The 15,201-nt window shown below is 39.0% G+C and overlaps 1 protein-coding gene across 1 annotated transcript; it reads left to right on the plus strand.

Annotated features, from left to right (window-relative positions):
* The first annotated feature begins 4,605 nt into the window (after positions 1-4,605).
* On the plus strand, positions 4,606-12,578 carry LOC139726515 (cholinesterase 1-like). The gene is made up of 9 exons (XM_071637471.1): positions 4,606-5,007; positions 6,166-6,325; positions 6,944-7,021; positions 7,861-7,979; positions 8,572-8,733; positions 9,897-10,193; positions 10,986-11,329; positions 11,762-11,952; positions 12,484-12,578. The coding sequence occupies exons 1-9, from the start codon at positions 4,606-4,608 to the stop codon at positions 12,576-12,578; spliced, it is 1,848 nt and encodes a 615-aa protein (XP_071493572.1).
* The last annotated feature ends 2,623 nt before the right edge of the window (positions 12,579-15,201 follow it).

The following is a 15,201-nucleotide window of genomic DNA, read 5'->3' on the forward strand; positions in this document are numbered from 1 at the left end:
CGTCACAGATGACCCCGTGGTAGTGCTTCCCGCCTATGAACGCTTTTCTCCCTCTGCCTTCTCTGTCTCTTCGTGTTTTGGCGCGAATTTACGTCACAAGTCGCAAGCATGTCATTCGTCGTGAAGAGAATCGCAGGATCCAGGCAGTCGCCATCTTGTATCCTGTGCTTTAATACGCGAGGATTTAAGATGCATGTCTTGGGTACAATATGGCGGACGGTCAGAGAGAGAAAGTTAGCAAATTTTGCTAATAATCTTTATGATAGGGGGAAAATACTTTTCATGAAAAAAAAAAAAACAACAGATTGATACACGTAAGTTTTGCAATAACAGTGATGTTACGATTGTGCAGTACCAAACATAAACATATCATATATTTATTCGCTTGTGTGCTTCAAAGCGTTAGACTAACTTGTTGAATGTGTAAAGGCTGAAGCAATGTGTGTTTCTTCAACGACGAAAGCCCGCGTTATGTGGACATTTATATACCATGGTAGTAACGGTAACTATCATTACAAATCAATCATGTTTGATAGAATCGTCAGAAATTACTTTTAAATTACTGTGAGTGATCTGCAAAGTAACGTCAAATGATGTCGCGAGAAAGATCTAGTGTCAGCTTCTCGTACTCTTTCGTCGGTTGGCATGTTCATAGGAAACCTGCAGATAAAGACGGATTGTTGTTGTTGTCTTCTTGACAGCAGACAAAGAGTTTGCCAATTTTAGCTGTAACCTGTCGAATGCTATATAAAAAACGCCCTCATTAGGCGACAAACGGGAAATTCGAAGAAATCGCAGTACAGTGTACTGGACGTAGATATACCTCTCCCAGATAGTTAAGTGTGAAGAATATCCTCAAACTTTCCATTCCGAAAGAGACAGAAGATGTAGTTCAGAACTGCGATAGGTAAATTATTGCTGACGTGATAAATATGCGTATGAATTATTGTCAAAGTACATTTTAAGTGTCTCACACCACTTTTTTTTTTTACAGTTTTGAGATTTTTATACCACTGTTTTGCATGTTATCTAATTCAGCTGTTAAATGTAAAACCAAATGACACGCAGCAATTTCAGTCATAATAGAAATGCTATACATTCTCAAATGTCATCAGTCATCAACTTATAGAATTCAGAGGTGATTTCATGGACTCAGACAGTAAACCCTATGCGTGCTTCGAGTTCCGGTTGATACAGAGATTCCCATATTAGTGTTTTATAACACTCTGCCTGAAAGTTCCTGACCCGAAAATGTTAAATGGTTGTAACAATGTACAGAACCATAACTCATTTGCAATCTGGATATTACTATCGCAACTCAGTTGAATTGTCATAGCATAGAAAACTATGAACAGTGCTTAATCTCGTTATATTTTGATGAAGTTCCTTAACATCTCCCCTTGTTTCCTTTAAATTGCAATAATAACCCTTTAAGTATGCCTCTTGAATCCGTCTTGAGATACTGCGGTATTTTCTTTCGATTATTTGACACAATAACGCAATTTACATTCCTCATTAACACACATGTTCATTCGAATCTTAAATGATGCGAGCAAGATATGGTTATAAGCATTATGAACCGCGTTATGCATCTTTTTATTACATTTATCATCCTTATCATACAACATGATATTGATATGTATAGACATATATCATCATAGTATATTATGAGAGGTAAAAAGAAATATATCTTTTATTTCTTATACTGAATTGTATGTCTCATTAATTTTTATGCTCTGTCTCATCAAAGTACCTTTTTGTCATCAAATTTCAAAAGTACATATTTTGTTTTGAAGACTGGGTTTGAAGACACGTTGACAAAATCTACTTACAAGTATTAAAATTGACATGAAAGACAAAATAATATAGAACAGAAGAAATAGATAGAAAGAAAAAAGATAGATAGATGTGCGGATAGAAAGATATATAGAGAGGTAGAGAGATTTTTATACACTGTATACATAGAAACAGAAAGATATCTACACTGTAGAAAGATAGATATATAGATAGACAGATAGATAGATTGATAGAAAGATGGATAGATACATTGTAGATAGATAGATTGATAGATAGATAGATAGATAGATAGATAGCGATAGATAGATATAGAGAGATATACAAGGGGAGATGGAGGGGAATGAGAGGGAGAGTGTGGCGGAGAGGAGAGAAAAGATAGAGGGGAGAGGGAACCAGGGAGGATTGGAAGCTGGAAACAAAAGAGGGAGAGCCAGAAAAAAAAAATAGGGAGGAAGGACAGAAGAGAGAGATATTAAACGAAAGAATAATAGATGGATGGGAGAGAGAAGGGTTGGGAGTTGAAGAGGATTGGAGGGAAACGGAGGATTGGAAGCTGGAAGAGAGGGAGAAGAATGGAAGAAGGGTGAAGGGAACAAGGAGAGAGAAGGGGAGGAGGAGAGATTATTTCTTGCTTGAGTTAAAGGGTTCTTCATATCTACTCTTAGCTCAGGTGGAAATAGTTGTCGGTCTATATCTATCGGTTTGAGAGCGATAGACATTTTGCGATTGCTTTCTCCAAGCGTGGAGCTGCTCCAGGTAACCATGGTAACCTGTGATGTTTGCATTCATATTTTTCTTTCTCTCTCTCTCTCTCTTTGAAAAGCAAAGGACATAACGTGTATTTTATAAGAGACTTACCTCGAATTTAAGAATATATACATGTATATACAATGAAAATTCCATCAATTTATTAAGAAGATCTGAAAGAAATTGAAATTATGGCAATGATGTAGCTGACATTGGGAAGTATATATTGATAATTAGAAAGATGCTAACGAAATAACTGATATCCATAACACGATGATGTTAGCAATCTTTGTGGTCATTACAGTGATAACATTGATAATGCGAATGATAATAAGTGATGATACCTTACCAGTCTTATGATTAGATACGATACGTTTAAGATTGAAGAAGATTGAAGAAAGTAACCTTTAAAGAATACAGAAATTCGCCTTCCCCCTTTTTATGCCTCCGCCACGAAGTGGTGACGGAGGCATTATGTTTTCGGGTTGTCCGTCCGTCCGTCCGTGCTTCCGTCCGTCCGTAATGAATTTTGTGGACAGCGTAACTAAGAAACCTGTAGAGGTATCCTAATGAAACTTGGCATGTATGTGTATTAGGGGGTGAAGTTGTGCCTATCAACTTTTGGGTGCACATGCTGAAGGTCAAAGGTCAAAAGGTCAAGATCAAATACATAAAATTCCACTATTTCCTCCATATCTATGCAATGCCTGAAGATATTTTCTTGAAACTTAGTGTATACATGTATTATCCAATTAAGATTCTCCGGTGAAAGTTTGGGTCATGAGGTCAAAGGTCAAAAGGTCAAGTAAAAATATTAAAACTTCACTTTTTTCCCGTACCTTGGAAATTGTTCAAGGTATCTTCATGGAACAGAGTATATATACATGTACTGACTGGCAGTGATTGTCTAGAGAATTTAGGGTCATGGGGGTCAAAGGTCAGGGGTCAAAGGTCAAGGGCAACACTTCAAAATTTTACTATTTCTCTCATTTTATACAATGCCAGCAGGATTATTTTTTTTACTTGGTGTATGCATGTATACCCTGATAGAGATTCTCTGCAAAGTTTTTTTTCTTTTTTTTTTGCCTCAAAGGTCAAAAGGTCAAAGATCAAGTGAAAGTGCTGAAATAAGTTTTTCCTCCATATCTCGGAAGTAACTCAAGGTATCTTGAAACTTACTACATATTTATGCATGTTCTGCCTGACAGTGATTATCTTATGAATTTTAGGGTCAAAGACCAGATGAAAATGGTAACAATTTATTATTCAATACAGAAATTGCACTTTTTCTCCATACCTTGAAAATTACTCAATGCATAAACGTATGAATGGGTCAAAGTCAAGTTAAAGTCCTTAAATCCCAAATACATACTCTCCTATTCATCCAATTAAACCTAGGTCAAGGAAGGTGAGCATTCAACACATTTGTGACAAACTTGTCATTTTAATATTTTGCCAATTTTGTGAAAATGTAATCACACATTGTCAACATGTACTATCTAGACCTGTTAGGAGAATCATGCATAATGGCGGAGGCATACCCGTCGCCATAGCGACATTTATAGTTTTTTTTTTTTTTTTTTTTTTTGCATACGTGGATACCAAATTACGTATACGGGGTTAATGATAATATGAACAGAACGATAATCTACATTATTATTATTATTATAATTATCATTATTATTATTATTATTACTATCATTATTATCATTATCATTATTATCATTATTATCATTATATTATTACGAAAGGAAATTCCATTGCAAGAAGTTTTACATTGAGTAAATCACATAGCAGGGAAGTTTATTAAGAATAGACCAATATTGTGGCCTATCGATTATTTCCCCTTCTTCAAGTCACCGTACACTGTATCTCACTGAACGAGACGCATCTTCAGTCACAATAGCTGTACGAGTAAACAATGGCCGTGGATGGTTATTACGTAACATTTCAAGGCCTCGTAATTCTGAGCTGCAATGCACACATGATTTGCTGATTCACGACGCTCAAGACGAATTTACGGGGGTAGAGTGGCGTAGATGAATCTCACCAAGCGACACGATGATGCTGTTGAAGCAAGAACCATGGAAACTCTGCCTTTCCCTGGCAGTGGTGCTCGTCAGCCTGCAGATCTGTTCGACTTCGCAAGATGACAACATCGACGCGCCCACGGTCGAGACGGCCGATGCAGTTTACCACGGGAAGCGCATCGAGTTCCGACCCCACCAGATACCTGACTTCGCGGCGAACGTTGCGGCGTACACGAGGATCCCCTACGCGGAACCTCCGGTAGGGGAGCTGCGCTTCAAGCGGCCCGTTGCAAAGACGGCTAAAGGGGACTATGATGCCACTAAGCCCCTGAAGGGTTGTTCTCAAGTCTCCATGCCTGGTATTGAGAACATGATTTCCACAAAGGCATCAGAGGACTGCCTATATCTTGACGTATACGTTCCGGAACCAAAGGTGACATTTTTTGTTTGTTTGTTTCTGCTTGGTTTAGAAGACACGATGCACAGAGCATTCCCTTTAACGGTTTATTATGTCACTGTCGCTCTTAAATTCATTTATTTGTGCCATCTATCTATCAATCAATCTATACCTGCTCATCCATCTATATACTTACCCACCAACCTATGTATTACCAAATCTCTATCAATAATGTATCTAGATCTATCTATATCTACTAGTATCTATCTGTCTTATCTATATCTATCTATCTATCTATCTATCTATCTATCTATCTATCTCCCTATCTATCTACCAGCTCATCTATATCTATCTATCTATCTATCTATCTATCTATCTATCTATCCATCTATCTAATTATCTAATTATCTATCTATCTATCTATCTATCTATCTATCAATCTATCTATCTATCTATCTGTCTATTTATCTATCTATATAGGTCTATCTATCCATGTCTACCAATCTGTCCGAATCTCTGTTAAACCTTCTATCTGCCTGCCATATGTTTATCTATTCATCGATCATTGCCTGTTGAGTTGTCACATGCCTCAGCTCCTAGCTCGCCAGTTCACAATTCTTGGATAATGTCAACTACGTTTAAGTAAGTAGAGCAAAATTCAATAGTAGACTGTAACTAATATTTTTGATATGTTATTTCTTTTTGAAAGAAATACACTCTCTTATGTGTACAGAAACAATAAATATATAATCAGCCAAGTGATACATTCAACGTGACAAAAGGGCTATAAATTGTACATCTTTCAGCAGGCTTGGGTATGCTGGCAGCATTTAAACAAAAATGGCATACTAGTATTCAAAATAAACGTGTGAAACTTGCTAGAGAGAAGGTGACGACGAAATGGTGTAAAGGACGCGAAGACGTATTGTAGTACTGATTTCGTAAGAACTAGGATGAAATTTCAGGAAGAAAGTTATCACACCTGAATTGCAACTGAGGCGACAGATGCTCTTGGTATGTTGGTTGACGATCTTGACTCTTTGAACTGACTCTTGAGGCATGCCGTCACTATCATCACCACTATTTTGATTATGATACCAATAATATTCATTAACATAATCATTATGACTGTCATTTTAATTCATATTTTTGTTAAGTGAAATCTTTACCTGACTTCAAATTATTATCGTGTAGCCGTTGGGGGCGGCAGTCATGGTGTGGATCCACAGCGGGGGCTTTAGCATCGGCGCTGGATCACTGGAGAAAACACTACCGATACCGTTGGTTGCTCTCAACGATGTTATCGTCGTGACGATGAACTACCGTCTTGGCGCGTTTGGATTTCTCGCCACTGGTAAGACTTGGATATCATAAGCCCAGATTATCTCTAAACACTATTTACTTCTTCTCACGGCTTGGTTTGTATTTAATATATTACTGAAATGTTGCACCTCTCTTACCATAGAGGTTATTCCCTCAAGGGATGTTGCTGTTGTTGTTGCTGTTATTGTTGTTATTTGAATTTAATTTGGCATTTATCATTTCCCTAAGAATATTTACGCCACTGCGGCTAGTCTGGTTTCCAGGCTCTTCGCCAAATATAGTCCATACAGCAAAAGCGCCCTCCGCGGCGATTAAGTGTCGTTACGTAATATCAAAAGGAAAAGATTACTAAGTGACCCCTACCGCCTCACCCAAAGTTACCACTTTCCCCTCCACTTTCTGGAGGGCGTAAGTATTCTGGGAAGCGAAATAATACAGGCAGGTCTCACTGCCACGGTTAAACGCAGTAGAGGACCCATTCTCTTCATTTCGCTGATTCCTGATCTGTTTAAAGCTGTCCGCTGAGAACTTAGCTATGGATCACCAATGACACCATTGCTCTGAATACTAGTAGGAGCCAAGTTATGGGGTATATCCACATCACGTACTTGTTTAACGGTGAATGAAATCATGTCACTATAATATGCAGGAGACGGGGAGATTCCGGGCAACATGGGTCTGTTGGACCAGAGGCAGGCTCTCATCTGGGTTCAAGAAAACATCGAGGGTAAGAAGATACCCCTGCAGGGTCCCTTTTCCGTAAAGCTGTTCGTAAAGTTACGCACGACTTAAATATGGCAAGCCGAGTAGGTTTCCTAGTCATCGTTTAGTTCACTAGCTAAAGCTGAAAAATTTGCAGATGATAATGATTATTCTTACATGTTAACACAAATTATAGTTGAAGATGTATACGTTTGCTCCGATGAAGATGAAATAATTGACATACAGTCGTACTTTGTTGAAACGTAAGAAAAAAAAATGGGCACACATAATGGCACTTCATATTCCAGTTGTTTGTAGGGTCATGCGTAACTTGTCATGTCAACTTGGTCATGCGTAACGAACATCTTTATGAAACAGGAACCTAGTATGACAATTGAATTGATATGATGATACAATGTAGTAATGGTAATGGTAATGGTAATGGTTAATAACAAACATTTGCGAGTTATCAAAAACTGGCAGGGTTGGAGTGACCGGAGTGGTCTCGAAGGGCACATGAGTAACCCTTCTGACGATTAAAACAACAACGATGATTATGACAATGTTGATGAAGTCACTGATGATCATGATAATGATAATGATTGTAATAATGATGACAGTAGTGACTTAATGATGTTGTAGACAATGGCAGTAATAACATAATCATGATATTGATTACGAAGTTGACAACATCAACAGCCGTCGTTATCTCAATGATAAAGATGAATACCAACCACAACGACTACGATATCACACATCATTGCTGTTGTCGTTTTTTATTTCTTTTTTTATTTGATGTAACTTGAAGTAAGTTTTATAAGTTTCACCCTGCAATATTTGCCTTATCATATTTATCAATGTCAGCGTTCGGAGGTGACCCTAGTCGAGTGACCATCTTCGGAGAGAGCGCGGGGTCGTGGAGCGTGAGCTACCACGTCATGTCCCCCTTGAGTGCTGGTCTGTTTTCTAGAGGCATCATGCAGGTAAAAGATAACTATTCTCTTATTGGGTATAATCAAAGTTCTTGTACTAGGCCTATGCCATGGGGAATGAGAGAAGTGAAATGAGCAACTGGTGGAGGTGCACAAAGGTGAAAAAGAGAAGAAAGAAAGAAGAAAAAAATACTAAAGAAGAGAGCGAAGGGAAAGAAGAAGAAAAAGAAGCAGAAGGGAAAAAGGCAGAGATAAGAAAGAGAAAAAGCGCGAAGTAGTAGGTCGTAGTTTTAACGGAATAAACACAATATTTTGAAGACTAAGAAGACCCAAATTTCACATCCTTTTACTTAGATTACTTGCACGTGACTTGAGTCTTTAATTAGGAAGAGCATGCTCTTGTTTTCCCATTGTCATGGACCGTTCAGTAGGAAGATGATCGCTAACATTAACATACAGATTAGCTCTTATTCTATAATAGAATTGCTAACGTCAATTGAAATGAAATGTGAAACACAGGTAAATGCCATCAGGCTAGTACCATATGCTGCAGAATACTCGCTCATCATTTGTATGTGATCTTGTCAGATATATCATTATCTATCTCGTCTTATTTATCTCGTTCTCGATGCTCCACTATCAGAGTGGCGTGGCCACGTCACCGGGTGTGTGCGCATCCATGGAGGATGTCGAGCAAGCGACGTGGGCCATGGGCTCGGCAGCCAACTGCGACGCGGACGACACGGCCGATCTGGTCGCCTGTCTCCGGCAGAAAACCGCGGAAGAGCTCGTCTCCATCATGCAGGTGACACACGCCCGCTTGCCTTATCGAAGTCGAGGTCGAGACATCGTTTTTTTTTCAATTATGATTTTATTCAAGTGCGAGACAAAGAGTACGAAACACAATACAGTATAATTATGATACAGAGACCAGGGACTCCGTTTCACGAAAGTTGTCAGTCTCTGACAATTACCATAGCAACAGTTATTGACCAGAGATTCTCAGCCAATCCAAACAAAGGGTTTTACTGCAATTGCCAGAGAGTGACAATTTGTCTGGGCTGACAACTTGCATGGAACGGTGCCCAGATCCACAGTGTCATGGATGATAATACGTACCACGGCAATACAGAGGCAACAATGACGAATTCTTTTTGCACAATACCACAGAAAGTAATTGTGAATATATAATTGCAAATGGAATAGTACATCCATGTACAGATATGAAGAGTTTGTTCGCAAAAATACGATAAGTCCATATTTGCTAAATGGAGATATTTGCGATTAAAGGTCAAGAAAAATAAAGAGAATAATAAGAAAATTTTTGCTTCTTTTGACCATAACTTCAAAAATATACCTTTATATGTAGTGACCAATATATCATTTAAAAGGTATTATTTTGTACTTTATGACAGAGACCGTACTTCAAAATCTTCAAAACTGGACTTATCGGTTTTTGCGAACAAACTCTACATATATATCTTTATCATCTCAATCCTTATTAAGTCATCTAGAATGAAATATCTGAAGTAATGCTAAATTTGTACTGAATATTCATTTTCTGCTGAAGGAGAACATGAACTACATATCACCACTACGGATGTAATGTCATGCCTCCCCTCCCCAGCTCACTTTTTTTTTCTGGCGTTGGAACTTTGGTTCTCATACTGACCAACGGCTCGAAGAAATAAGAATAATGAATGACGTTCCTTGATTTCATGTTGAGTGCTACTTCCATGATACCTTTTGCATGCCACGTTCACTGCCCTAGTGTTACAGAAGATGAATACATGTTGTCGGCTGTCAGTGTACAGTAAGATATGTGATTTTTATTCATGCTGAAAGTAAGTTATCTCGATCAAAGCCATATTCCTGGAAACTGCATAACTATTACTTTCTTGATTTAATTGCTCTGACATTATTGTTGTTAATGGGTTGAGATGGTCACTTGAATACGTTTCCAATCAGGACGGAGAGTTCCTATTTCATTCCACGGTCGACAATTTCTTCCTTCCAAAATCTGTCGCCGACATCGCGGCCGACGGCGAGTTCAACGATGTCGAAGTCATGGTCGGGTATCTCTCCGAGGAAGGTACGTCGTTCGTCACCTGGGGACCGGACGGGATTGACGCTAGCGCGAAACCGACGTGGAACAGGACGATCTTCGAGGGCACCCTTTACGGGATCATGGCTATGGCGAATGTCGGCGCTGTTGACGAAGTGGTTATCGAGTCGATAAACTACGTGTATTCATCAGCAGAAGATGTGAGTAGACGCGGAGGGTTTCATTCTGTTTTAGCGGTTCAACTTATTGATGGTGATCTATGGCAACCACGAACGGGGTCGTGGTTCAAATTCGTTGGCTAGCTGGCTCATGCTGAGCACAGAATGAGAAACACATCCTAGATCACTGCAAATGGCACAACTAAACGGGTGCACATCACGAGACCGACACCCACGAGTCATACAGCCAACAAGTCATACAACCCATGAGTCATACAGCCCATGAGTCATACAGCCCATGAGTCATACAGCCTACGAGTCATACAGCTCATGAGTTCGACACTAAGCAAAAAAATTCCCTCGAGACCGGCACATTAAGCCCTGTGTTGAAATGTCGAACTCGTGGGCTGTTTGTACCTAGCGTCGAGCTATTGTGCCGTGTTTGTCTAGTGCCAAACTCGTGGGTTGTATGACTCATGGATCTTTTTTTAATGTCGAACTCGCGAGCTGTATGACTCGTGGGTGACGATCTCGTGGGATGACCTCGACTTGACGGGAGTACGTGCTTTATAGGTGAATAGCTTCAGCGTTCTTAACATATCGACCACAGTTGACAGAACTTCAGAAAGTATCAGTGATTTTGAATGCACAGAAACTAAAACTCACATATCTGCCATTATTTCCGTGCCAAGAGGCGATGATTGTGGTCATGGATGAGTCGAAGAACTGATTCAAATCCTTAAGGTCACAGCTAACTTCCTTCTTGAACGCGATTGTCAATTCTAATGTTAACTTGTTTTTATTTGGTTCACTGTTGAATTATTAATATCGTAGCTTGCGAGACCGGAAGAACGAGATTACGTGGACGCTGCCATTGATTTCTTTGGTGACAACACGTTCGGCTGTCCCGTTGCGAAGTTGATCGACCAGCTCGTCAATGCGGGGCGGACAGTGTACCCATACGTCATGACGCACGCCCCGTCGCACCCGTACTGGGGCTCAAAGGCAACTTGGATGGGCGCCACTCACGGGGAAGACGTCGTCTACGTGTTCGGCAGCGCTCTCATGATCGACGCGGACGATGACGGCGACTCTGAAGGAAGGGGAGGCTTCAACGAGCTCGAGGTCGACATGTCCCGTCAGGTCATGAAGTACTGGTCGAATTTTGCCAAGACAGGGTAAGCCAATTGGTCCGATTACAGAAGGGAATAAGAAAACATGATTTGATTCGGATTTCGACCCCCCCCCCGTTACATTTCGATAAATTAGTTTTCCATCGGTCCTGATGTTTCGTAGCAAAATCCCGAACCGTTGCCAATATCGTGCTCGGTGTAAACGCGCCCTTAAACATGTCTACAACAGTTAGGAAGTGAGGAGGTAGACTTGTTACGAAAATATGACACCGATATTTTAACAATTTTTTCAAAAAAAAAAAAATCTAATACGGCAGAAGGTGTTGTCCTCTATTTTGTTGTTGTTGTTGTTGCTGCTGTTGTTATACTAAGCTTATCGTATTCGGCGAAATTGTCTGTTTTATACTTTGCTGATAATCTACGAGTGTGAAACGATCGTGGTGATAATTTATGTTCCTCTTTGCACACCTACTACAGAGATCCAAACCGTTCGTCAAGGGCCAATATCTCTCCCGAAGACTCCAAATTCCCGAAGTGGATGAAAGCCACAAAAGACGAGGCCCGATACAAGGAAATCTCGTTGACTTTCCCGAATTTCATTGGACACCCGTTCCCGAAGCGATGCCATTTTCAGCTAGAAATTTTGCCTCGTCTTCAGGCAAACGCAGGCATGTCTTTTTACATACATTTTGTAATACACTTTGATTCACTCCCTACTAAACGTATTTCTTAAAAATTGTAAAAACAATGTTTAAAGTTTATGAAATTAATTTTCACCCTTTTGACGATGGACGTAAAATATAATCTGATTGAGTTGATTCTTCCTTTAAATAATATGATTAAAGATTGTCGTTCTGGTTAAGTTACTTAAATCATGAAATTTTGCTGACCGTGTAGGACAATGAAGCTCTAGTAAATATTCTAGCATGCAGTGGTTTTGAAAATATTGTTCTAGTTTTGAATATGCCTCTGATTGCGTGTCACCGCGATAGTAGGCCTACACCATTTTTGAATGAACTTTCTTATACCAATATCTGTAAGGCAAAGGAATATGAGAATGGCAAATTCAATATGTCACAGTCTCACTGTCTCTCTCTCAATTTTGTTTTTAATTAACATAAAATCAGAGACAATCTGCGGTAAGGTAAGATGTGTTGTTGTTTTTGAAGTTGAAAGTTTGTTTGTCTTTCTTCAATTAGCTGAACTAGAGCGACTAAAGTCATTGCTGGAATCAGAGGTCGACGCCGACAGCCAGCGGACTTGCGAGGACCCCGAATCATGCCCGGAAAGTTGAAGATACAGTCCGGGTCTGGGAGACATCTCTGGCAGAAACATCTACAATCATTTTGCTTCAAATCTTTAGTTTGGATTTATTATTTTTTTTATAATGTTCAATTACGTTTTTATCAATGTTTTTATAGACGATTTGTTTTTGTAAATTCAAATATTTAGTTGGTTATGTGCGAGTTTCTTCACTTTGTCTCCCTCTACAAATTAAATTTGTTAAGATCGCAACTGCAGGGCCCTATTTTATGAAGAGTTAAAATTGATTATAAAGTTGATTTCAGCTGTAAGTCTACGGCAGCCTGTATGGTAAGGAAATTCAAAATCGATTTTATCTTTTGATCAGTAAATTAACAAACATGTCGGAAAAAAAAGGAACCAGTGTGGGACTCGAACCTGTCATCTACTGCTTTACGGGCAGCGACACCACCACCAGGCTGTCCCTGGTTGCCGGCAGTGAAACGATGAATATGGAACAAATACCCAAGCTCCGAGATTCCGACATTGTCATGTTAAGTAGTCCAAGGAGGACAAGGCATAGTAAATGAAAGAAAGAAAGATATTATTCAGAGGGGTGAAAGTTCATGTGCTAGTTTCTTCACTTTGTCTCCAGTAGTAGATGACAGGTTCGAGTCCCACTGGTTCCTTTTTTCCGACATGTTTGTTAATTTACAGATCAGCAGTTGCCCTCTTAACAAATTTAATTTGTAGAGGGAGACAAAGTGAAGAAACTCGCACATGAACTTTCACCCCTCAGAATAATATCTTTCTTTCTTTCATTTAGTTGGTTAATTAGTAAGTTACGTAAACTAGCCTTTAGCCATCCCTTTGATTAACGGCTTTTGATATGAATAAATGGGAAACTTTGGCCCTTTTGACACTAGATTCACTGTATTTTGCTGTAAAGTAGAAGAGAAGCAATAATATGCAATTGTCAGTTTGGTCTCTTTTGCTAGTTTTTTTTTTTTGTGTGTGTAATTTTATTGCACTCAAGATTTATGTATGTATCTATGTGAACAAAAAAATATATATAATCATTCAATAGAAACACCCGTCTACCCGCCTCGGATTGTTATCATTGTCTTTAGCAGCAATCGTTATAATTTATATACTTCGATAACTCAGATTGGTGATGCTTTCTGCCATTTCGCTCCTCAAGACCTTGTAACCAGCTACGGCACTCGTCCAGTCATTCAGAATGGAGGATGGTACAGTATTGGTGGAGATGAGAATTGGGCTTTTAACTCTTTGTGAGATACCAAGGAAACACCTATGAAATAGTACAGGGCATACCATTTTAAGAGGAACTCAAAGTTTATTTGATGAAAATCGGGTTTGGAATGACTGAAACATCCAAAAACAAAGTAAAACAAAGCGATCGTAATAGAATGTGGGTCCCACACTTTACTTGTATCGCTCGGTTTTGGATATCTCAGCCATTTTAAAACCAGTTTTCATCAAATAAAAGTTGAATTCCTCATGGAATTACATGCTCTTTCATATTTAATAAGAGGTTTCTCATTATCTCACCAAAAATGTTAGAAACCTGACATTAGGTCTCAACCAAAACTATGCGATCCCTCTAACCCTATTCCAACTGGGCTATTTGAGACCAAGTTTTTACTGGGGGGGGGGGGGTCAATTTGACCCCCCCCCCCCCTTCAGATCTCGGCCGCCGATCGCGCGATCGCCGCAAAATTTTGCCTGAAGATAGAGCCGGATGTCAACTACAAGATTACATGGTCACACAAAAAGAAATATTGGCTTTCTATTTTTAGTAAATTAATTATGCAAATTTACGCATGAAATCATATTTTCATCTATAATTCCATCAAAATGGCTGAAAGATCCCTAAATTTTGTGTCAGAGTTCCTTAAGACACATCGAACAATTTTCTTGTAAAAAAATAGCGAAATCAAAATCAATTTCTCTTGATTTTTATTGTTTTGTTAATTTCTTATGTATTTTATTGTTTTTTCGACCTTTTGTTTTCAATTTTTTTCGCCTAAATTTGTTGCAGGCACTTTTCAAGCTTATCTACATTAGAATTGATTAATTTCAATGGTTTAAAGTTGAAATAATCTGATTTATATCAATCTAACAAAAAAAACAAACACAATTTGCATTGGATTTGCACACGATATCATGAATTTGAGCCGTTTTGGGGTTTACATGCATATGCAAAACATTACGTAATTTCAGAACAGTGTGCCCGGACGTCGCAAATTTGGTCTCAAAATATGCGGGAGACTTCAATAAAAAAAGTCAGGAAACGACGCGGCAAAATATTTTCGCGTTGTGGAATCGTGGCGCGAAATATCGAGCCCCCCCCCCCCCAGTTGGAATAGGGTTAAGGGAAGGTCCAGACAATTTTCATAATTTCACATCATGTAGTACATAAATCAATTGTGTCATGTATAGATTTGTAGAATTTGTTGTGGTCCTTGAGCAGAGAAACCAATACTCTGAAAAACCCCCTACAAATTACACTAAGCAAGGATGATGACAAAGGTGAGGCTCACGTATTTCAGAAATGTAGCAATGTAATTTCATTGCAATACAGCAACTTTATCCGTGTAGAATTTACTAGTATGTATTTTTTGTTGTTCTGTTTCCATGAGCACCCAATCCTG

The sequence above is a fragment of the Diadema antillarum genome, unplaced genomic scaffold, assembly GCF_040938485.1.
Source record: "Diadema antillarum isolate AM-2024a unplaced genomic scaffold, OU_Dant_1.0 seq00000086_RagTag, whole genome shotgun sequence".
NCBI classification, from domain to species: domain Eukaryota; kingdom Metazoa; phylum Echinodermata; class Echinoidea; order Diadematoida; family Diadematidae; genus Diadema; species Diadema antillarum.